We start from the raw sequence: 24,504 nt of genomic DNA on the forward strand, positions 1-24,504 counted from the left end.
TTAATAGTTCCTACCCGTCTCTTAATACCGTTTTTTTTTATGGCAGCCCATCCTGCGTCTTAAGTTGCTTTATCTCTGGTTACTCTTCTGGCTGCCACAGGCAGAGGAAAAAGAATAATGTGTGATTGTTCCTTTGTTTCAATTGTATTAGTATATATATTTTGTATGTGATTGTATACCACCTGGCAGGAATTGATCATATGTATTCTGGATACGAGAGGCATCCAGGCAACACAATTGGAGTTTTAATTGTAGGTAAAACTCTTTCGTTATATAAAGTGTCGTCTCTAATTCAGAATATGTTTATGTGAGAAGTGTTTGCTATCGCCCGGTGCCAGCGGTGAACTCAAATGAAATATGCTGTTTAGAGGAGTATTATTACTGGATGACACTGGCCAGGAGCCGAGATATTACCTCCAGACAGAAATATCATAAGCACACACAGCGTCGATGTCAACGTGATGCTGGATGGTATGTACTCGCACATCTGGCCGGGAGCCGGGAGCCGAGATGTTACCTCCGGGTTGATACTCAGATCATATACTTTGACAGACAAATAAAGGTGTTATTTAGATAATTTAAGTTTTCTAATTGCTCTAAAAACCTTATTATGTATAAAGTACAGATGTTCATTAATTTATTTTTTTATTATAACCTTGTTGACCACTTACCATTCCTGACACGTTTGAAATGAAATATTTGTCTATAGGGGTGTTTTCACACTAGAATATTTCATAGTCCCTGGACTTTGACCTGAAGCGGAGACTGATCATTTTACCTTTATGAAACAAAAATGACCAAGATACGCTGCGATTGGTTACCAATGCAGTGCCCTATGCACCATTAGGTGTGGGAAGGGACTGATGATGATGATTTTTACTTTTCAGTTTTTTAAATATTTTATGTTCTCTTAAATGTTTAGTTTTAATTATTCTATTATATTTAATATTTTAAACTACATAATAATTATTCTTCGCTGAGTAAAACATATTTTTTATGTAAAGTGTTCTTTGAACCAATAATGAATAAATAAATAAAAGCTGGTAATGCTCGGTAACATTTCAACTCTACACACAGTAACAATTTACATCAAACACAGGTTTACACAACTTACAAGATATAGTGAATGACTGGCATAACGCGTCCAAAAGATCGTCTCTGTTTATCATCAGTTGACTCTTAAAATGCTTATCTGCGTAAATGTACCAAATAATTTGTGTGATTTTCAGGATATTTACTATTAAAAATGGAAATCGCTTCAGTGAATATTAAGGCTGAACCGGGGACTGGCGATGTAGAAGGAGACGTTCTCCGTACCGGGGAAGGGGCGCCACGTCCCCGTATAAGCCAGGAGGTGAAGGCTGAGCCGGGGACCAGTTCTGACCTGCCTAGGATAACCAGCGATATAATTATCTTCACGGAGATGGACTTCGACTATCCCGACGTTAAACAAGAATGTTTGGATTCCACTCGTAACAGGGAAATACCTTCAAGTGAGTGATACTTCCTTCCGCATTATCTGCTCCGAGGTTACGTCTGCGGACTGTGATGGATGATGGTGCGCGGAGGACTTGGGTACAATTTTCCACGCAAACCGACAGTTGTGTTATTCATGCCATGTATCGTAAACTAATGAAGGGAACAAACTAACACAAGTAACGTTGTCAATTATTGTAGCAGGAAATCATCTTACCTTCGTGTAACAAAAATGATAAAGATTCTCTCATAATTCTACATTATCTCTGGATAAGCTACGATAGGTGTACTAATGCAGTGCCCTATGCATAATTAGGTGTGTAATTTTTTTTAAATTTGAAAAGAAATATTTGCGTTCTTTTGATCAACCCGAATATTCAATTTTGAGGGCCATTTTCAACGAGTTGTAAATAACTCACTATTAGAAAATGGGATCAAGTCGGGGTAGAGTGGGATTCGAACCACGGACCTTTGAGCCGTGAGTCCGCGACACTAGCCACGGGACCACAACCCGATCTGAGATTAATAGATCGATAATAGATCTGAGAAATTGATTGATGATGAGATGAGATTATAAATTACAAATATATTTTTATATCTGCAAATGCGGATTAATAAATTGAAAAATTGCATGTTTCGTGGATCGTGTCTAATAAACAATATTTTGGGTTGGTCCAAATTTTTGTTGACAAGGACTGGATTCTGTTACTGCACATTAACACATTACAACAGAGATGAAGAACATTTTAATGAAGGTTATTTAGAAGTCTAGGCATCTGATTTCGGCATTGGCATCGGCATTGGCTGATTTAAGTGAATACTTAAATCTAGACATTATAACTGTGGTAGACTCTGGTTATCTGGTGTTGACATCTGTATCTTTAGGACACGAGAGCTGCATTTGATACTGTGGACTAAAATATTTTACTTGAACGTCTAGAAAAAACTTATGGTGTCCGTGATCAGGCGCATATGTGGTTCAGTTCATAATGAAAGCCAATATGCAGTTGTGTTCCAGGATAAAAGCTCACCCAACTTTCAGGTGTCTACTGGAGTACCTCAAGGGTCAGTATTCGGACCACTCCTCTATCTCCTATATACTCAATGTATAGAGAACATTACCAAAGAATGTGCATTGTATAGCATGTGATAACAAAATAAATTATTTTATATTATTAAACTGACAAATATTTAAAATATTACAACAGAGATGAAGAACATTTAAGAGAAGGTTACAAGTCCAGGCATCTACAGGGCTTATGACCTGTCAATGGCTGATTTAAGTGGCAACTTTACACACTGTGTAACATTCACCATTCTGCTAAATTTGAACATCTATTTTCCTTCAATTCTTTCATCTGTAGAAATCGGAGGTTAATGAATATTTGTTGAACAATTTTATAAACGAAATCTAAGTACATTGCTATTATTAGTGCACGTTTAAGAATATATTTATGTCTACGCTACTTCTAGATCCACATCTGCAAACAGCGGAGACATACAAATTTAATGCGTACTTCATTTCGGGCCGTAGTTTCAGGATACTTGGCTTAGATCATAATCGGCTTTCGGAAAGTACTTGGCCGTTTTCTCTGAAGCTCATTTTATTTTAGAAATACTTCAACTCTTTTATTGACCGACCGCTTCAGTAATCATAAAAAAATGTATTGAGTAAATAAATAAAAATATCACCGAATCTTATATACTCCGCGTTCAGGTCAAAGGCATCAAACCACAATTCTAGAAAAAGCGATTTCATTATCATTAATTTCTTCTGTCAATGTTGGAAGAGCTCTCAGATAAACAGGCGAAGTGGGATTATTTAAAATATTGTAAAGAAGTGAAAGAATGTAAATGTTTCTTCTATGCCTGATACTGAGCCAGTGTAGTTGCGTGCGATACTAGGTTATGTTGTCAAATTTGCGAAGGTCAAAGATATAACGAATACAAATATCTTCATCGTTATAAATAATTAATTCCTTATAAATGCAAATAACTAGAAATAAACTTTCGTGGCTCGTAGCATAATTTATTTTCACCCGAGTATACCCGCTGTGGGTCATTACAAATAATACTCAAAGAGATTTCAAATATTCTTCTTGTTTTTGTTTCAGGTTTACAAGCGACCCAGAAATATTTCGCGTGTTCAGAGTGCCAATATGAATGTTCGATGAAGAGTGTTATGATAAAGCATATGTCTTCTCATACTTATGATAAACTATTATCATGCTCAGAGTGCCATCATACGTGTTCATGTAAAAGCGCTTTAAAATCACACATGTTGACACATTCCAGCATGAAACCATTTTCGTGCTCAGAGTGCCAATTTAAATGTTCTTTAAAAGGCAATTTAAAAAGACACATGTTGACACATTCCAGCATGAAACCACTATCGTGCTCAGAGTGCCAATTTAAATGTTCTTTAAAAGGCAATTTAAAACGACACATGTTGACTCATACTGGCGAAAAACTATTCTCATGCTCAGAGTGTCAATTTACATGTTCTCAAAAAGGGCAATTAAAATATCACATGTTGACACATTTCGAAGAGAAACTATTCTCATGCTCGGAGTGTCAATATACATGTTCTTGTAAAAGCTCTCTAAAATCACACATGTTGAAACATACTGGTGAGAAACCATTCTCATGCTCAGAGTGTCAATATACATGTTCTCAAAAAAGCCAATTAAAATTACACATGTTTAATCATACTGGCGACAAACCATTCTCATGCTCAGATTGCCAATATGCATGTTCTCAAAAGAGCAATTTAAAACAACACATGTTGACTCACACTGGTAAGAAACCATTCTCATGCTCAGAGTGCCAATATACATGTTCTCGTAAAAGCTCTTTAAAATCACACATGTTGACACATTCCAAAGAGAAATCATTCTCGTGCTCGGTGTGTCAATTAACATGTCGTCATAAATTTCAATTAAAATCACACATGTTGACACATACTGGTGAGAAACCATTCTCATGCTCAGAGTGCCAATATATGTTTTATCGTAAAAGCGCTTTAAAATCACACATGTTGACTTATACTGGCAAGAACTTATTATCATGCTCAGAGTGTCAATATACATGCTCTCAAAAACGCCAACTTAAATTACACATATTGACTCATACCAGCGAGAAACCATTCTCATGTTTAGAGTGTCAATATACGTGTTTTCAAAAACGCCATTTAAAATCACACATGTTGACTCATACTTGTGATAATCCATTCTCATGCTCAGAGTGCCAATATACATGTTCTCGTAAAAGCAGTTTAAAATTACACGTGTTGATACATACCGCCGAGAAACCATTCTCATGCTTAGAGTGTCAATATACATGTACTCGTAAAAGCTATTTAAAATTACACATTTTGACACATACCGGTGAGAAACCATTCTCATGCTCAGAGTGCCAATATACATGTTCTCGTAAAAGCTCTTTAAAATCACACATGTTGACACATTCTTAAGAGAAACCATTCTTGTGCTCGGTGTGTCAATTAACATGTCATAAATGTCAATTAAAATCACACATGTTGACACATACCTACTGGTGAGAAACCATTCTCATGCTCAGAGTGCCAATATACGTGTTCTCGTAAAAGCGCTTTAAAATCACACATGTTGACACTGGTGTGTAATAATTCTCATGCTCAGAGTGCCAATAAACGTGTTATCGTAAAAGCGCTTTAAAATCACACATGTTGACTCATTCTGGCAAGAACTTATTATCATGCGTAGAGTGCCAATTGAAATGTTTCTGCAAAGGCGAGTTAAATCGACACACGTCTACACATACCGGCAGAAACCATTCTCATGCTCAGAGTGCCAATAAACGTGTTATCGTAAAAGCGCTTTAAAATCACACATGTTTACTCATTCTGGCAAGAACTTATTATCATGCGCAGAGTGCCAATTGAAATGATTTTGCAAAGGCGAGTTAAATCGACACACATCTTCACATACCAGCAGAAACAATTATCATGCTTAGAGTGCCAATTTAAATATCTTTAAAAGTAAAAAAAGCAGTTTAAAAGTACACATTTGGATTCATAAACAAAATTTTGACTCATGTCGGCGATTATTCTAATGCTCAGTTTTATCAGCAATAAATTCCGAATCGCTTTTGTACTAATATATCTATATGGCTCCTCTCCACACATCTCTATCCCTGGCGAGATCTTCCCAATGATCAGCGTCAATGCAAAAAGTCTTCATGTCGCGTTTACAGACATCTTTAAATCGTAATCGCTGACCACCGTGGGGTCGTTTAGCATCACAAAGCTCTCCATACATAATATCTTTCGGTATTTGGACATCCTCTATTCTCACGACCGAGCCATCGCAGGCGTCTTTTAAGATTGTCATCGCCGAAGACATCTGAGTATGGGTTAGTATATCTGCATTTGTCACTCTGTTCTGCCACGTCACGCCATGAATACGCCGCAAACATCGCAAAGGAAACGCGTCAATTTTTCTTTCTCGGTGTCTGTAAGCTGGCTCTAAGGCACAGGCTTGGTACACAGGCTTGGTAAACTTGTATTTTGGTAAATATGGTAAGTTTATCATTTTTTCAAACTCTGTCTTAGAGCTTTCCAAATGTGGTAGCTGCTTTTATTTATTTATTCATATTTTCGCTAGCAAACTATAATTCATAATAAAAATAATGTGACCTCACTGGGGTTTCCCGTGCCGAGGACACTTAACAATTTAGTTTTTTGAAATTACATTTGAGAATAAACAAAGAAGACTAACATAAAAAACAAACATAATTAACAAATATTCAGACAGTTTTAAAAACAAGGTATTTGTGTACATCTATATTATTTATATTACAAAACACACGATGAAAATAACAAAAACCTAACATAAGCTATACACTTGTGGAGCAGTTGATTCAATATTGGTATGGGCGAATGAGAAATCCATTTTACTTCTACCTAGCTCCACTATCCATTTTTTTATAGCCTTTTTAAATATTTCCTCATTACGAATTCTTGTTCTACAGTTGATCTCCTGGTCTAACGAGCAGTCTCCAGACACTGTTGAACCGATGTAACAAAACTTTGAACAGACCTGTAGTATTTGACCATCAACTTTAATTTCTGGCCTCTGATCTGTGTCTTGTCCTAAAACAACATTTTTTTCAAGCTTATTTTCATAAACATTTTTTTACACGCTGTTGAAAACAGATCTATCAAAAATTGTAGATCTTCCTCGGAGTGCGCAATAAAAGCCGCATCATCCGCAAATAGCAAATCTTTGATGAGTATCTGTCTTCTTTTAGTGATGGTGTTTAGCCTTGCGATGTTGTACAGCCTTCCATCTGATCTAGTGTGGAGGTACACCCCGGTTTCACAATCTTTAAATGCTGAGAAACAGCACCGAAAAATAAATACCAAAAAGAGTGGGTGCCAGCACACATCCTTGTCTCACTCCACATTCCACTTTTAACGCGGTTGACCTTTTACCCTCAAATTGAACAGTACAATTCGTATTTTCATGGAATGAAAGTAATATTTTAAGAAATTTCGGCGGACATCCCACGTGTTCCAAGACCTTAAAAATACCCTCCCTGTTCACTGTGTCGAAAGCTTTGGTCAGGTCAGCAAAGGAGATAAACAGCGGCTTGTGCTGTTCGCGGCATTTTTCTTGAAGTTGCTGAAGAGCAAATATCATATCCGTCGTTGACCTTCCTCTTCTGAATCCACACTGACTTTCGGGGTATGTCCTTTCTGCCAATTTTTGAACTCGTCTATGAAACACTTTGGCAAATATTTTACCCGTGATACTCGGCAAGCAGATACCTCTATAATGATTACAGTCACCTCTGTCTCCCTTGTTTTTGTATAATGTAATAATGTTTGCATCTCTCGTGTCTTGTGGAACATAACCATCGTTCCACCGATTTCCGAGAAGACGGTAAAGTAGGGGTAACAGAAGCTGGTCTTCCAGTATCTCAGGGGGTATACATGAGGGAGTATGGTAGTTATCCGTGGCTCTATCCCACTGGGTTCCTCTTGGGTATGCTTGGGACCAATCGTTTGCAACTTAGAAGGGATGGGTCTACACTAACCCATTTTTCAGACTGTTAAGGGGTTTCATCGATAACTCGGTCATTTTAGAGAGTATCAATTTTATGTTCCGCTATCTCCGACAGCGTCAGCACAGACTGTTTTACCTCCCGGTTTCCAGAACCAACCTGCCTCTGGTCATGCCGATTGGAAGAGCAGTCAAGCAGCTGAACATTATCACTTTGGAGATCGACATCTTTCACATTAGTGAAACGATGTTTAAGAGAGTATTTTACTCTTGCTATTAAAGAGTATTATATCTTAATAATGTCAAACCATTGCCCAAGGGTTCTTGGTTTGATATAAAGTTCCAATTTAACGTCTTAAATCCTTTGTTATTTGTTATGTTACTTTGTGAATAAATAATTTGAATTTGAATCCACGCCAGGAGCTTTTCGCTGTTTTATACTCATAATAGCTTGTTTGAGTTCTGTAAGTGATGGAATCACATCCAGCTCATCCATCATTCCTAATGCATCAACGGAATATAAAGCAGATGATGCTATCGGAATTGGTAAAGAGTATAGGGACGAATAATGTTCCACCCTAATAATTTACTAATAACATACAACACCAAGAATGATTATTACTTCCGTTTATACCTGCAGAGACAAAACATCATAATATGTTTTTCTAATAAATTATAGTTTCTCCGCCAATATTATTTAAATTTTTTCACAGATTAATACCTCTCTTTTAAAAAAAAATCAGTATCGTTTCTATGAAACAGGACAGTAGAGCATGGTTCAAGTGTGGCTTTACAATGCATTACAATACTAATTTACTTGAGTTCAGATTTTGTTTTTTTCGAATGTTTCCTAAGCATCGTACTATTTTCGCATCTTTTTTTTTCAATTATGTTTTCAAAATAAGGCGCAAATTTTAGTTTTTTTATTTGTGCCGGACGCGTCGATTTATGATTCAATAAATGAGATAGTGAAAAACACACGCCTCATTGTTTACACATAATAATATACATGAACTAGGGTCCCGGTATATGTTAGCTAAGTGCTGAATCCCCGATAAAGACGAGTAGTTTTACTTTCGGATTCGGCCTAAAACATACCGGAGAAAAATATTTAAGGCGAAGATTTTTAGGTATATTTAGTTAATTATCAATTAATCATAGTGCTATACTATTAAGTCAATTTAAGTTGATCTGTAAATTAACTATCTAACAAATAAATGAATTAATTAAATAATAATTTTTCACTTACAAATATGCTACCAGCAGCAAACAAACCACACATGTGCTTGGTATTGTAATGTTTACACCTTCGCCACTCGACGCACCTACGCTCCGTCATTTTAAAGACAATAAAATATTTGTCAATAATATTTTGAGTTTGTCCAAATTTTTGTAGGCAAGGACTGGGGTCAACTCCCTGGGGAACTGTTTATATTAACATATTACAACAGAGATGAAGAACATTTAAGAGAAGGTAATATAGAAGTCCAGGCATCTACAGGGCTTATGATCTGTCAATGGCTGGTTTAAGTGGCCACTTTACACACTGTGTAACATTCACCATTTTTGAGCTAGATAACAGAACGTCTTGCAGCTACAGAGCGCATGGACAATAAGAAATCTAGCCCCTATTTACATTATTATTTTTTTATTTGACAATGAAGTTTAGAGTTTAAGTGAAATTTTAAAAACGAAATAAAAAGCAAATTTATAAAATTAGAAGTTAGATAACAACAAGTCTCGCAGCTACTGAGCGCATGGACGGTTGAAGTTCTAGACCCCATTTACTAAATTTAGATATTTGATAGTTGATAACATTTACATAATATGATAAAAATAATATGATAGCTAACATCACAAAAAGTCTTGCAGCTACAAAACGCATCGATGAATGGAATTTTAACAACATAAGAATGATTTTAAAAAGTTAACAATAAAAAATAATAAAAAAACACAATAATAATACATCAAGCAAAGAAGTAGTAAGCATGGCAATTAAGTGAACATGTAGCAGCACAAAAAGTATCTAAAAAACTAAACAAAAATAGCATTCCTTAACTTATTATTAAGGTTAACAACATGATAGACGATACTCAAACTCGAAGGGTCCCTGTTTTATTTTGGTATGCAGTAAACAGGATCTATTGTCCTTTTCCTAGTAAATAACTGTAAAAACATTTGGTTCACATTTGGTTGTTCCCTGGGAGACGATAATAGATACGCATCTGTGTGCGTATTGTAGGTACCAAGGGATCTATTCGCTTCTTGTTAATTTGTTTGTTATTATTAGACGCACGTTTCCCGCTGAAAATTTCTGATTATTATTATTTTACTTTGATTGGGATGTCAGATAAACTTGTGATTACTTTTGATATTCGAGTAATTTTACGTGATACAGGAAAAAAAGTGTCATTTGTATTTGTATTTTTAATTGAACGTAGATAGGTAGCACTATAATATACAGAAATTGTTTTATAATAAATTGTTAAATTTCGGTACTTGATCTTCACAAATAAACACATTTTAAAACAGTTTTAACAGAAACACATTTATAAAATCACGAGTTTGTGGAGTTTAAATATATTTTGTTTAGAACAAAGCGTTGAATATTTATTTATTTTATTTGGTAAACAAACAGTATGTACACATATATTGCCAATTTCTTTGTATATTAGAGTAAGAAACTCATGCACACACCAAAAAAATTGTTCACACATAATACAATAATTTAAATTATGTTCAATATAATAAATGTAAAAGAAACGAAATGAAAAAATGTTTATATAATAATAATGTTAAATGTCTGCTTCTCTCAAAATTTCAATAATTTTTTACCTAAATTTACATACATTGACACAAAAAATATCAGCCTCAGTAAATATATTATTATATTAGTCGCATATTCTAGGTATTGTAGATTGTTTAAAATAGTTTGTTGACGCGTTTTCAGTGTAAAACAAAAGATTTTGTCTTGTCGGTCTAGATGGCACACGGAATGGAAGTCTTTCTAGTAGGTTAGGAGAATCAATTTTATTATTTTTTATTTGAATAAAAATAACTGGTCCAACATTATTCTTCGATTTTTAAATAATATAATTAATTACGTGTATAAAACAATGCTTTAAATGAATTATCTCAACCTTTGTTTATGGCATGTCCACACCTTAGTGACTTAACTTAATGTTTATAACAATCAAACGCATATGTATGTGTTTTAAACTAAAGTTGCAGAGAGGAAATATATTTTACACCCAGCCCACTCGGAGGCTGGGTGTGAAATTTTTTCAAGTACACTCAGTACCGTGATGCCACGATAGTTATCACAGTTTAATGGATCACCCTTCTTGTGCAATGCGATGATCTCCCAATTGACTTATTATTTACTCAAATGCTTTAAATTTTCCGACCATTACCTGAATGTATCACGGGGGATAAATTAGAATATGGGAAATAATGTTTTTGTTGTTCTAGGTTTTCGGTTATTCGGAGAGTGGCGTTGAGAGAAAGATTATCGACGAGATTTGATTATCTCGGAGGCTGTAAACAAAATCAAGTTCTGCGTTCGCGCGTATGAATAGACGGAAGCTGTCTGTCTCTCCGCTAACTGAGAGAAAGCGGGAACATCCGCCGAACGGAAACTTGAGATGAATTAGAAGATCGCGTCTTCCTGGTGCCTTATCGAATATGTGGTGTAGAAAGTTATTTCGCCATGTGTTTCCCATTTTTATTCCCCGTCATGATAACGCAATTAAGATTACAACTAAATGAATTTAAAGCCCTAAAGAAAATAAAGAAAACTTCAATCTATTCTGAAAACAAGTAAATTGGAAGATAATTTAAAAAGCTTGAATGTTTTATGTACCAATGTTTATTAAACTAGAACATGGGAATAATCTTAGAACTAGTTAAAAACATGAGAGGAATAAAAATACTTACAGATCTAGGTCCTTGACTAATGCAGTTCGTAATTGTCATTCTTCACTAATATCTTAATTCTAACACAATGGTGGTTTCACTTATGCGGAGAGATGACGGATGGTGGTCCGGATGCTGTGTTCGGACGAACACATGCTGGGCGATGTCCTGGGCGGAGATATGCCCTGGATAGAGCCTTGGGCCGCTCTCGGGACTCGGTCCCGTGGCGATAGTGACGGCGACAGCCAGCTGGAAGATTGGCCGGACGTGGGCTGGGCACACGTGCTGGCGGTGGAGGAAACTGGCATTCCTTTGGAGGACGATGGATGTCCTGGATGTGGAGAAACCTTCGCGGCTGAAAAGTGGCCTCCGATGACCCTCGTGGAGTAGTCGGATTCCACGAGGTTGCTACGTAGCACTGGCTACCCTGTACACTCACCGCACTTAAACTCCCTAACTTCGACTTCCACGCTGCATCGTCTCCGCGATCGAGAGTACGATCGCGTAGACTCGACTCACTTCCCCAACTGTTGACCGACTCTTGGTTGACTCTCCTTCATGGCTCTTTTCCGACTCGTCTGTTCCAATGTTCGGGTGGTTTTATAACTCTCAAATTAGGAGCTCTCTCCTTCTCCCTCACACGCATCACTTTTATCAGTCGTCTCTTTCCAACATTAACTTATGACTACTTTGTAATATTAAAATCATGTTGATGTTTTGCATTTTATTTCTTATATAACTAAATTATAATTAACTAAGACTATAATGTATATATATATTAAATACGTTTAAAACTAATTAATCAAAAATAAACATACACTAAACATACAAAATTAAATTATTAAACTAATTTATAATTATGAAGATTAGGAAGGAATCATTAATAAAAAAAATGGAAATGATTCGTCTCCTAGTGTAGTGGTTGGCGCGTTCGCCTACCATACTTGAGGTCCTAGGTTCGATTCCTAGCAAGGTGGATGTAAAATACCTTCATACATATTATAAAATAATCACTGATACGTTGCGATTGGCGCACTGGTGCAGTGCCTTATGTACCACGGGCGCGGATTAGAAAATGATGGCGCAAAAGTTCATTAGAGTTTAAGGTTAATATAATAATCGGCGCGCGTGCAATTGAAGATGTATGAAATTTGAAGAAGAAAAGTTTGTACGTATCACAAAGGAATTAATTGTGCGTTTTATTTTGTTATTTTAAAATAAATTGGTATGTTTTTAAAATACAAATATTATTTTAATGGGCATCGGTTTGAGATTTATTATTCAAAAAGGTTATGTTTTCCCCAGCGGAAAACATGGGTCTATATTTATTGTTAAAGTTATTGTATTCAAAATAAAGGGTTTTGGAATTCCAGGCAATTCGCCGCTTGGTCATTTGTATTTTACCCGAGGTATCGAATCGTAATTGACATTAAAAAGAGATGAAATATTTGTTAATACCTAGTAACGGCTCAGGTAAATATGAATTTATTTCAATGTATTTATTTGTAAAGGCGGTAATTAAAACAGGTTGCTTTTGAGAATTGGCTAGCATGAACTAAAAGGTTATATTTAAATGCATTATTGCTGAGAAACCCTAGATTAGAGAACAATATAATGTATTGGAAAGTAATATTTAAATTCGTATTAAAATATTTTAAAATATCGCCGAGTTTTTTCCAATACAAATACAAACAAAGGTTGATTTTATAATCTAAAACGAAAATACCGTCTTATTTTTACGGGGACAACAGATTTTAATGCATGAATGAGTTTAGCTCGTATCAAATAATGTCGTAAATAACCCGCTAATAGTTCCTACCCGCTTTTTAATACCTTTTTTTTCTATGGCAGCCCTTCCTGCGTCTCAAGTTGCTTTATCTCTGGTTACTCTTATAGCTGTCACAGGCAGCGGAAGAAGTATAAGTTGTGATTGTTCCTTTGTTTCAATTGGATTAGTATATATATTTAGTCTGTGATTGTATCCCACCTGGCAGGAATTTATCACATGTATTCTGGATACGAGAGGCATCCAGACAACACAATTGGAGTTTTAATTGTAGGTAAAACTCTTTCGTTATATATAGTGTCGTCTCTAATTCAGAATTTGACTATGTGAGAAGTGTTGGCTAACACCCGGTGCCAGCGGTGAACTCAAATGTAATATGCTGCTTAGGGGAGTATTATTATTGGATGACACTGGCAAGGAGCCGAGATATTACCTCCAGACATAAAGATCATATGCACACACAGCGTCGATGTCAATGTGATGCTGGATGGTATGTACTCGCACATCTGGCCGGGAGCCGAGATGTTACCCCCGGGTTGATACTTGGATCATATACTATGCCAGACAAATAAAATAATGTGTTATTTGGATAATTTAAGTTTTATCATTGCTCCAAAAAACTTATTATTTATAAAGTACAGATGTTCATTAATTTTATTTTTTATTAAAACCTAGTTGAATACTAACCATTCCATGGTTGAAATGAAATATTTATTTAAAAGGGTGTTTTCACACTAGAATATTTCATAGTCCCTGGACTTATACCTGAAGCGTAGACTGATCATCTTACCTTCATGAAACAAAAATAATCAAGATATGCTGCGATTGGTTACAATGCAGTGCCCTATGCACCATTAGGTGCGGAAAGGGAATGATAATGATGATTTTTACTTTTTAGTTTTTTAAATATTTTATATTAACTCAATTGTTTAGTTTTAATTATTCTATTATATTAATTATTTTTCACTGCTTCTGTGAAAGATTTTTTTTTGTAAAAGGTTCTTTGAACCAATAATGAATAAATAAATAAAAGCAGGTAATGCTCGGTAACATTTCAACTCTACACACAGTAACAATTTACATTAACCACAGGTTTACACACCTTACAACATATAGTGAATGACTGGCAGAACGCGTCCGAGAGGTTGTCTCTGTTAATCATCAGTTGACTCTTAAAATGCTTATTTGTGTAACTCTTATATAAAATGAATAATTTGTTCGATTTTCAGGATATTGTCTATTGAAAATGGAAATAGCTTCAGTGAATATTAAGGCTGAACCGGGGACTGGCGATCTAGAAGGAGACATTCTCCGTGCCGGGGAAGGGGCGCCACGTCCCCGTATAAGCCAGGAGGTGAAGGCTGAACCGGGGACCAGTTCTGACCTGCCTAGGATAACCAGCGATATAATTATCTTCACGGAGATGGATTTCGACTATCCCGACGTTAAACAAGAATGTTTGGATTCCATTCGTAACAGGGAAATAGCTTCAAGTGAGTGATACTTCCTTCCACATTATCTGCTCCGAGGTTACGTCTGCGGACTGTGATGGATGATGGTACGCGGAGGACTTGTGCACAATTGCCCACACGAACTGAGAGTTGTGTTATCCGTGCCATCTATCATAAATTAAATAAAGATAAAACAAAATATATGAATATAGGGAACAAACTAATAGAAGTTACGTTGTCAATTGTAATAAGAAATGCAAAACCAAATGAATTTAGTGAAATTAAATATTTGGGTGTAATGATGGATAAGAAACTTAAATGTCAACAAAAGCCTCAAATAAAAAAGAAAAAGATTACGAAAATATTTTTGATTTTCAGAAAAATTGCAGGATTTGTTGATAAGGATTCTTGCGAAATTATTTACAACACAATTTTTGAACCACACATTAACTACTATTGCAGCATATTATTTTTATCAGCGACTTTCTCCGAAGTGCTTTCTATTCTAGAAATACCTCAGCTTTTTTATTAACCGCTTCAGTAAGCGTGATATTTGGATATCACAGAGAAAAAACTTGCTAACAAATAACGATATCTTTAGAAATGGAAATGAAAATAAAATATGTATTAACGAAAATTTAACGAAACAAAAGAAAGAATTGTTTTGGAAAACAGAAAATGTGCTTAAATCTAAATTTAAATTTGTTTGGGTAAGTGAAAAAAAAATATTGATAAAACGTGAAGGCGAAAATCAAAAAGTTTTTCGAATCTATTCAGAAAATGATTTAAAACGGTATCTCGAAATATAAACTCCTTTACCATAAACAGAAAAATAAATTAGGAAAAAATAAATACATATTGTATTCAATGGACCACACACAATTATTCACACCTTTTGAAAATTATTTTAAATGCGAAGAATCGAGTACATGGATAAAAAAAATACCTATTCAAAATGCAAAATTTCTTGTTATCCACTTAAATATACGATCGATAAAAAAAACTTTAATGAATTCTTGATAGTGATAAATAATCTACAACACGAAATAGATGCAATCGTTTAAACGGAGACAAATATAAAGCAAGAATTAGCTAATATATACAATATTCCAAATTACACTATGTTTTATAATTCAAGAAAACAAGGAAGGGGCGGGGGCGTTATAATGTATGTAAAAGAAACATTTATTTAACCTTCTGGGGGCGACGGTCTTGTAATTTCTTATCAAACCATTCCGGCGACTGCTTTTGATTGAATGTTTATTTTTATGAATGTATAATGATAAAAGCACTTAAAAATTAATAATCAAACTTGAGAAGACCTAAACTGTTCAAAGAACATTTTGGGGCACTAAAATAAACATTACAGTCCCTTGATTTATGAAGATAACGCGAACAAAGACGATTCATAGTAAATCACTTATCACTTGTAACCATACCGCCATCTTGAATGTCACATGATACCTCAGAGCAGTAATATTGGAATACTGCGCCAATTAGCAAAATATATTTTTCATCTGTACTAGGACACTTTAAAAGCTTTTATTAAAATAGGTTTTACTGGTTAATTGATGGTTTTTGACACTTGACATGTTCTTTATCACTTAATAATAAAATTTTACGAGGTGAAATCGATGTTTATTGACAAAACGGATTTAAAATTTTGCACACGTGTAACAGGATTTAAGACATAATCCTACACCACGTGGAGAGCAAACCTATCGAGTAAATTTTAGTTTTTTTGGTTTCATTTTGTGTTCCCGCAAACATGATAACGTCTTCGTAGCGTTTTTTTTTAGGGTTCGACGGAATTAACCCGGAAATGTGATCCATTATTTCCATCGGGAAAATTCTGTGTAAAGTCCAGCTTGCCGTAACTGTGGGATTTAACTAACCAACTAACTAACTAACCATCACGCCATTTCCCCGGAGGGGTAGGCAGAGAGGATAGAACGCCACACCACTCTGTCCTGGCACACTTCCTTTGCTTCCTTCACATTCATACATCTTCTCATGCACGCACGTCGATTATTCCGACTTTTCACATGACCACTTTCAAGAATTTGTTGTACTTGATCATGCCATGTCTTTCTCGGCCTTCCTCGACTTCTACAACCAGACACATTCGCATCATAAATCTTTTTAGCCGTTCTTTCATCATTCATTCGCTCCACATGACCGAACCATCGCAAAAGACCTTTCTTAATTTTGTCGATAATGCTTAACTCAGCCTTGCATTCTGCTCTAATTTCGACATTAGGGCACCTATCATACATTGTTTTTCCGCACATTCGCCTGAGGGATCGCATTTCAACAGCATTCAGTGTGGGATTTAACGTCTTTATAATTCGCAAATAGTTGCGTTGTAATATTTTCTTGAAAATGGCATTGTTTTGCCGGTTACTGATTAAAATTAATAAAAATAATTTAATAAATACAAATCATTAAAACATTTTTTTTTTATAAAAAAAGAGAAACACTTGACTACTTATTATTTAACGACAATATTTTGAGTTTGTCCAAATTTTTGTAGACATGGACTGGATTTAACTCCCTTGGAAATTGTTAATATTAACATATTACAACATAGATGAAGTTGAATGGTTTTTAGAGAAGGTAATATACAGGTCTAGGCATCTATAGGGCTTATGACCTGTCATTGGTTGGTTTAAGTGGCCACTTTACACACTCTAACATTCACTATTCCGCCCATGTACAAACATCAATAGTTTTCAAATGTTTGTAGAGTTAAATTCTTTTATTCATGCGGCTGAGATTCATCTAATTGAATTATTTCACCTACATACTAGACAACGCCTGAATTTTTTATTTTTTTTCAATTTCTATACTTGTTAATAGACCAGGTGGATTTGTCAACAATACCCGCTATTCCTGGCTTTCCATTTGTGTGTGCAAGAACTTAGCCCTTATTCTTTACTTGTATATTATTTAAATACATTAAATAAAACTATCGCGCTCATTATCTTAATGTTTAAGAAATGCTTAAAAAAATCCCGTTCAATTATTGCTAGAGCAACTGTTGACACTAATACTTGATTGGAAATCATAGATTTTATGTATCATGGGAATACGAGGTCCAGATTTTCATAAATTTAATTGTTCCCTTTTTTCAACGCGGTCCTCAACAGATTCTGTTTCCATATCGAATAAAATCACCTACCTTTGCGTCATTCTTAGAAAATATTTCGTAACCGGAGTCCAATTCTCAAATTATTTCAGCAATTTCTTCGTCCACCAAATTTTGTGCGTCTTTATAAATACAATATTTTTTAAACGATCACTTTCAAAAAATCCAATCGTTCGTAATTTTGATGCTCAAAATGTATTTAACAATTATTAAAACTGTATTAACTATATGTCGGCCTCGTGGTGTAGTGGTCAGCGCGGTTGGCTACCAAGCTAGAGGTCTCGGGTTCAATTACCGGCATGGTTGACATAATTTATTTTTTTTACACAAGAATATTTTATAGTCCCTGGACTGGTATCTGAAGCGTAAGACTGATCATCTTACTCCCATGTATAAAAAAATATCAAGATACTCTACGATTGGTGTAACAATGCAGTGCCCTATGCACCATTAGGTGCAAAACAGAAATAATGATGCTGATGAAAACTGTACACTGAACATATTACAACAGATATGGAGAACATTTAAGAAAATGGAATACAGAAGTCAGACATCTACAGGACTTATGACCTGTCATTGGGTGGTTTAAGTTTCCACATAATCCTCATAATACATGATAACGGAAACACAAAAATAATAATGTATACACACTTTTCTAATTTATATAAAATATATTCTATATACGAGTATGTACTCAAATCTAGCAATTGCAAAGCATACCCGTGTTCAGGTCGTTCCTTATAAACGCAAAGAGCTAGAAAAAACATCCTCGTGGCTCGGAGCATTATTTATTTTCCCCCGAGTATACTCGGGCGTGGTTTATTTGAAATAATATTCAAAGAGATTTCGTACATTGTTCATATGTTTGTTTCAGGTTTAGAAGCGGCCCAGAAATATTTACATTCCGGTGAGAAACCATTCTCGTGCTCGGAGTGTCCATATACATGCTCTCGAAAAGGAAATTTCAAACGACACGTGTTGACTCATACCGGCGAGAAACCATTATCATGCTCGGAGTGCCAATATACATGTTCTCGAATAAGCCATTTAAAACAACACATGTTGGCTCACACTAGTAAGAAACCATTTTGTTTTTTGAAAAATTGTTTGCTATGGAAACTAGAACCACCAAAAAACCAGCAACAAGGCACAGTTTGTCTGCTGTCTTCGGGCGCACGGTATACAAATACCTATAACTATTTTTGAAAAACGCAAATCGCGTTAATTCCAAAAAAGTAACCTGGTACTCTGTCTAAAAAAAATATAAAATCGGTTCAGTTTCGAGGTGCGGAAAACGGGGCAACTAAACGTCGATTTTGTCTTTTTTAACAAAAAGTCTGACATGCAGTTGTCTTTTTCGCACAGTATCGGGGAGTCATCCGCTAGACAGTGACAGGAAAACAATATTCGAATACCTATATATCAAAATCAATAAGGATATGTCTTTGCAATATTTCGTGTGGACTAGATCCGTTAAAAATAAATAAATAATTATAGTAAAATTCTGTCCTCACAATTCATGTAAACCTAAACACAAGAATAATAATGTACACATAATAGGTTCCGGGGGGCGAAGCACCCACCTGAACCTTATCATCCACCGACCGGCAGAGCCGAAAAAAACAAGAGACCATTAAATCCTTTTCCCCAGGCAAATCCCTTCCATCTCAAGTGACCTATGCACCACCCGAATCACCGAATTGAAACACATTTTTAAATTCAAATTTATTTTATTCTAATATTAACAAGACTATATCTTTCAAGCAATTTCGATAGACAAAGATAACATAATAAATCTGATTGTCTCTTGATGAAGAATCTCAATGTAGATAAAGTAGATAAAGCTTAATGCTTTATTAATTACAAAAGTACATATATTTATATTCTGATAACTATTTTAATCCAACGTTTTAATACATGTCTCTGGAAACGAAATCTTCCTTGATATCAAATCGGACATTTCAATATAATAATAGATACTTATGATTCGAATAATTCTCGTAGAATTTAAGTATGATGATTTAAACAAAAACAATTAAATCAATTTCCAAGATTGTTGGTGACATTTCTCTATTTAATATCCAAAAATCATTGGAAACTATTGAATTGAATTCAATCAAATTTTAATAATATATTTTTAAAATACCAGTGGAAAATTACTATAATACGGGTTCTTGGATTAATGCACAAAACACCAATATCTCGTAAGAAAGTTTGCATCTTGTGGTGTAGTGGTCAAGACGCTTGACTCACGCACGGAAGGTTCCGGGTTCGATTCCCGGTGAGAACGCAAAAATTAAAATGTGATTTTTCTCAAGCCTGGGTGCTCTGTGATGTAATTCACCACTGTAATTAGGCCCCTGGCCTGTTGTGGTGCAAAAAAAATGTTTAAAAAAAAAAAACTTGATTTAAAGAAACGAAAGTGAATTCCTCGTGTTCTTTATATTTTTTCCACGCCATTATTTGAAAACGTTCGTCAAGAACTGCATTACTCCGCGTCATCAGATTCTGTTGGTAGTTTCCGAATTAGTAAATCAAGAGTAATCACCTGATGAACATCGTATCCTTGACTTGAAGGAATACGCATATATTATGAAAAGGCGTGCAGCCATTCCATACGGCGGCGGCTCGACACGCTTAGATATAATTTCTCACGCGGTCATGTAAAATATCAGTTCTACTCAATGAATATATGATAATGGAAAAGGATCCTGTCGAATTTAAAACGTCATTATTATAGACGCAAGACTGGTTTTTAATGATGGAGATTACAGATTATTAAGGCTCTTACCGGATTAATCGAATCCCTCTCTTGTGTCGGCCGATATACGTCGTATTACGTGTCCGCCATTTTGATCTGTTTCTAGAAGCGAATCGTACAGCGAAGTATTGCCAGCGCAAGAAACCAAAAAAAAAATATTTTTTTATTTCTTAAGTCAGCTTATATTAAAACTTTTATGTACATTTACATCATTTATATATATTTACATTTCCTTACAGTAACTTATACATTTATTTTTAAATTCTTTCAGACACTTTTCATTCTTCATACATTCAGGCATCTCATTATACATTTTTAAACCCTTATACATCAAACAATTTTGCGACTCAGCTCTTTTCAATAATGGTAGTCTTATTTTATCCTTTTGTCTAGTAGCATATTCATGACAATTTTTGTTTAAGACAACTTTATCCTTAAAATATTTTGGTAATTTATCGTGAAAAAATTTATGTATAAATATCAACATATTAAATTTAAGTCTCCTTCTCACAGATAACCATTTTAGTTCATCTCTTATTTTTTTTTACATTGTTATATTTATTTTTCTCGAGAACTATTCTCATCGCTTTATTTTGTAAAATTTCTAGTTTATTTAAATTTCCTTCGTTTGCTAAAAATAATATTGTTGAGCAGTAATCTATATGTGGAAAAATGATTGTTTTGTAAATTAGTTCTGCAGTATCTTTATTTAATTTATTTCTCAATCTACTAAGGAAAAATATTTTTTTTGATATTTTTTTATTAACGTGTTCAAAATTTGCATTTAATGTCAATTTTGAATCAAGTATTATCCCCAAATATAAAAATGTGACGAAGTACTTAAATATATTCGTCTCAACATACAAATATTGGACTGAATACACAAAATAACTTTCGATTGTGTTCATTTATTATATATGTACGAGTATGTACTCAAATCTATTGATTGCAAAGCATTGCCGAGTTCAGCTCGTTCCTTAAAAACGCAAAGAGCTATGAAAAAACCCTCGTGGCTCGTAGCATTATATATTTTCCCCCGAGTATACTCAGGCGTAGTTTATTTGAAATAAATTCAAGGAGATTTCATACATTGTTCTTATTTTTGTTTTAGGTTTTCAAGCAACCCAGAAATCTTTACATTCCGGTGAGAAACCATTCTCGTGCTCGGAGTGTCAATATACGTGTTCTTATAAAAGCCAAATAAAATTACACATGTTGACACATTCCGGCGAGAAACCATTCTCATGCTCGGAGTGCCAATATACATGTTCTCGGAAAAGCCACTTAAAATCACACATGTTTTGTCACACTGGCGAGAAACCATTATCATGCTCCGAGTGTCAATATGCGTGTTCCCGTAAAAGACAATTCAAATTACACATGTCGAGTCATACTGGCGACAAACCATTCTTATGCCCAGACTGTCAATATACATGTGCTTTAAAAGAACAATTAAAATTGCACATGTTGACACATTCCGGTGAGAAACCATTCTCATGCTCGGAGTGTCAATATGCATGTTCTCAAAAAGGCTATTTAAAACGACACATGGTGACTCATACTGGCAAGAATCCTTTTTTATGCTCGGAGTGTCAATATACATGTTCTCTAAAAAGCCAATTAAAATCACACATGTTGACTCATACTAGCGAGAAACCATTCGCATGCTCAGAGTGTCAATATACTTGTTCTCATAAAAGCCAATTGAAATCACACATGTTCACACATTCCGGTGAGAAACCATTATCATGCTCACAGTGCCAATATACATGTTCTCTTAAAAGCTCTTTAAAATCACACATGTTTACACATTCCAAAGAGAAACCTTTTTTATGCTCGGAGTGTCAATATACATGTTCTCTAAAAAGCAAATTAAAATCACATATGTTGACTCATACTAGCGATAAACCATTCGCTTGCTCAGAGTGTCAATATACGTGTTCTCATAAATTCCAATTGAAATCACACATCTTGACACATTCCGGTGAGAAACCATTCTCATGCTCAGAGTGCCAATATACATGTTATCGTAAAAGCTCTTTAAAATCACACATGTTTACACATTCCAAAAAGAAACATTTTTTATGCTCGGAGTGTCAATTTACATGTGGTCATAAAGGCCAATTAAAATCACACATGTTGACACATACTGGCGAGAAACCATTCTCATGCTCAGAGTGCCAATATACATGTTATCGTAAAAGCCCTTTAAAATCACACATGTATACACATTCCAAAGAGAAACCTTTTTTATGCTCGGAGTGTCAATTTACATGCTGTCAAAAAGGCCAATTAAAATCACACATGTTGACACATACTGGCGAGAAACCATTCTCATGCTCAAAGTGCCAATACACGTGTTCTCTTAAAAGCTCTTTAAAACTACACATGTTAACACATTCCAAAGAGAAACCTATTTTATGCGTGAAGTGTCAATTTACATGTTGTCATAAAGGCCAATTAAAATCACACATGTTTACACATACTGGCGAGAAACCATTCTCATGCTCAGAGTGCCAATACACGTGTTCTCGTAAATACCAATTAAAATTGCACATGTTGAATCATACTGGTGACAAACCATTCTCATGCTCAGAGTGCCAATATAAATGTTCTCAAATAACCAATTTAAAACGACACATGTTAACTCACACTGGTAAGAAACCATTCTCATGCTCAGAGTGCCAATATACATGTTCTCGTAAAAGGTCTTTAAAATCACACATGCTGACACATTCCAAAGAGAAACCATTTTGTGCTCGGAGTGTCAATTTACATATTGGCACAAAGGCCAATTAAAATCACATATGTTGACACATACTGGCGAGAAACCATTCTCATGCGCAGAGTGCCAATTAAAATATTCTTAAAAAGGCAGTTAAAAAGTACACATGTTTATTTATTTTTGAATATACACGGCACGCAGTGCCTTTTACTTAAAAAGATACACATTAAAAATAATATAAACATTTCAATATAATGTAAAAAACTTAAAAATTAAATTTAAACGTATTATTTAAGATAAATAATATATACAATACAGCAGTTTTGTATAAAGAAAATAAATATATTATTTATACAAATCTAAATACATGTAAAAAATAATAAACAATGTGTGCAGATAATTTTTTAAAAAGAAATGGAATTTTTAAATGTATATATTTATAGCGTACTTAAAATATAAGTATATTAAATATAATAAAATTCTTTTGTCTAAAAAAAAATAAATATTAATAATAACGACGATTAAAGTAATTCAAAAAATAAGTATACACGTAAATATGGTACACAATAGTACCCATACATAAATAAACAGAAAGCGCTTTAATCTAAAAAATGTAATTTACCGTTCACCATCTTTGAAATGATTTCATAGAGTTGATTTATATAAGCTATACTTTATGTGAAAAATGTCAGCAACGTCGGAATAATTATTGCCGAGAACATGGAGTCGATTCAGAATAGCAGAATAGCATACGAGTGTACGGTTCGCGAATTGTTACAACTAAACGGAGGTACTTGACGAGTCATTCGTCCAGGTACCTTGAAGTTAATGAGTGCCAATAGATTTGGGCAGCTGTAAAGTTTACAATCTTTAATTCAATAAATCTACAATTTTCCTTCTCTCAGTTAGTTTCAAAAAGTTCAAAGTATTTGATAAAACAATCATAGTTAATACATTATATCTAATTCCAAGCTTAAAGTTAACGTATCTTAAAAACTTATTTTGAACTCATTCTGGAGTAAATTGGTGAGAACTAAAATACGGAGTCCATATAGTATAGTGGTATTCCAACTGGCTCCTAACCAAAGCTGTGTACATCAATTTCAACGTAGCGATATTTTTTAAATCCTTAGTCACTCGCAAAATGTAGCCTAGCATTTTTGAGGATTTATTGGCCATGTAGTTTATGTGAATGACA

The 24,504-nt window shown here is 34.6% G+C and overlaps 1 protein-coding gene and 1 long non-coding RNA gene across 2 annotated transcripts; both read left to right on the forward strand.

Annotated features, from left to right (window-relative positions):
- The first annotated feature begins 77 nt into the window (after positions 1 to 77).
- On the forward strand, positions 78 to 5,613 carry LOC148274825 (uncharacterized). The gene is made up of 3 exons (XR_015824180.1): positions 78 to 251; positions 1,230 to 1,493; positions 3,591 to 5,613. It is a non-coding gene; the product is annotated as an uncharacterized LOC148274825 (long non-coding RNA).
- A 7,720-nt stretch (positions 5,614 to 13,333) lies between these two features.
- On the forward strand, positions 13,334 to 23,619 carry LOC148274826 (uncharacterized). The gene is made up of 4 exons (XM_088236513.1): positions 13,334 to 13,491; positions 14,451 to 14,714; positions 18,695 to 18,895; positions 21,693 to 23,619. Exons 2-4 carry the CDS (start codon positions 14,468 to 14,470, stop codon positions 23,378 to 23,380), a joined length of 2,136 nt encoding a protein of 711 aa, XP_088092639.1. The 5' UTR covers positions 13,334 to 13,491; positions 14,451 to 14,467; the 3' UTR covers positions 23,381 to 23,619.
- Positions 23,620 to 24,504: the final 885 nt, after the last annotated feature.

Source organism: Micrasema longulum, unplaced genomic scaffold, assembly GCF_059751315.1.
Source record: "Micrasema longulum isolate JH-2025_06_02 unplaced genomic scaffold, ASM5975131v1 h1tg001567l, whole genome shotgun sequence".
Taxonomy (NCBI): domain Eukaryota; kingdom Metazoa; phylum Arthropoda; class Insecta; order Trichoptera; family Brachycentridae; genus Micrasema; species Micrasema longulum.

Excerpts from the sequence above, each read along its gene's own strand:
- LOC148274826 (XM_088236513.1), top strand. The coding sequence starts at position 14,468 with ATGGAAATAGCTTCAGTGAATATTAAGGCTGAACCGGGGACTGGCGAT. Across the intron at positions 14,715-18,694 it reads TAACAGGGAAATAGCTTCAA|GTTTAGAAGCGGCCCAGAAA; the intron begins GTGAGTGATACT and ends TGTTTGTTTCAG. Across the intron at positions 18,896-21,692 it reads ACACATGTTGGCTCACACTA|GTTTTCAAGCAACCCAGAAA; the intron begins GTAAGAAACCAT and ends TTTTTGTTTTAG.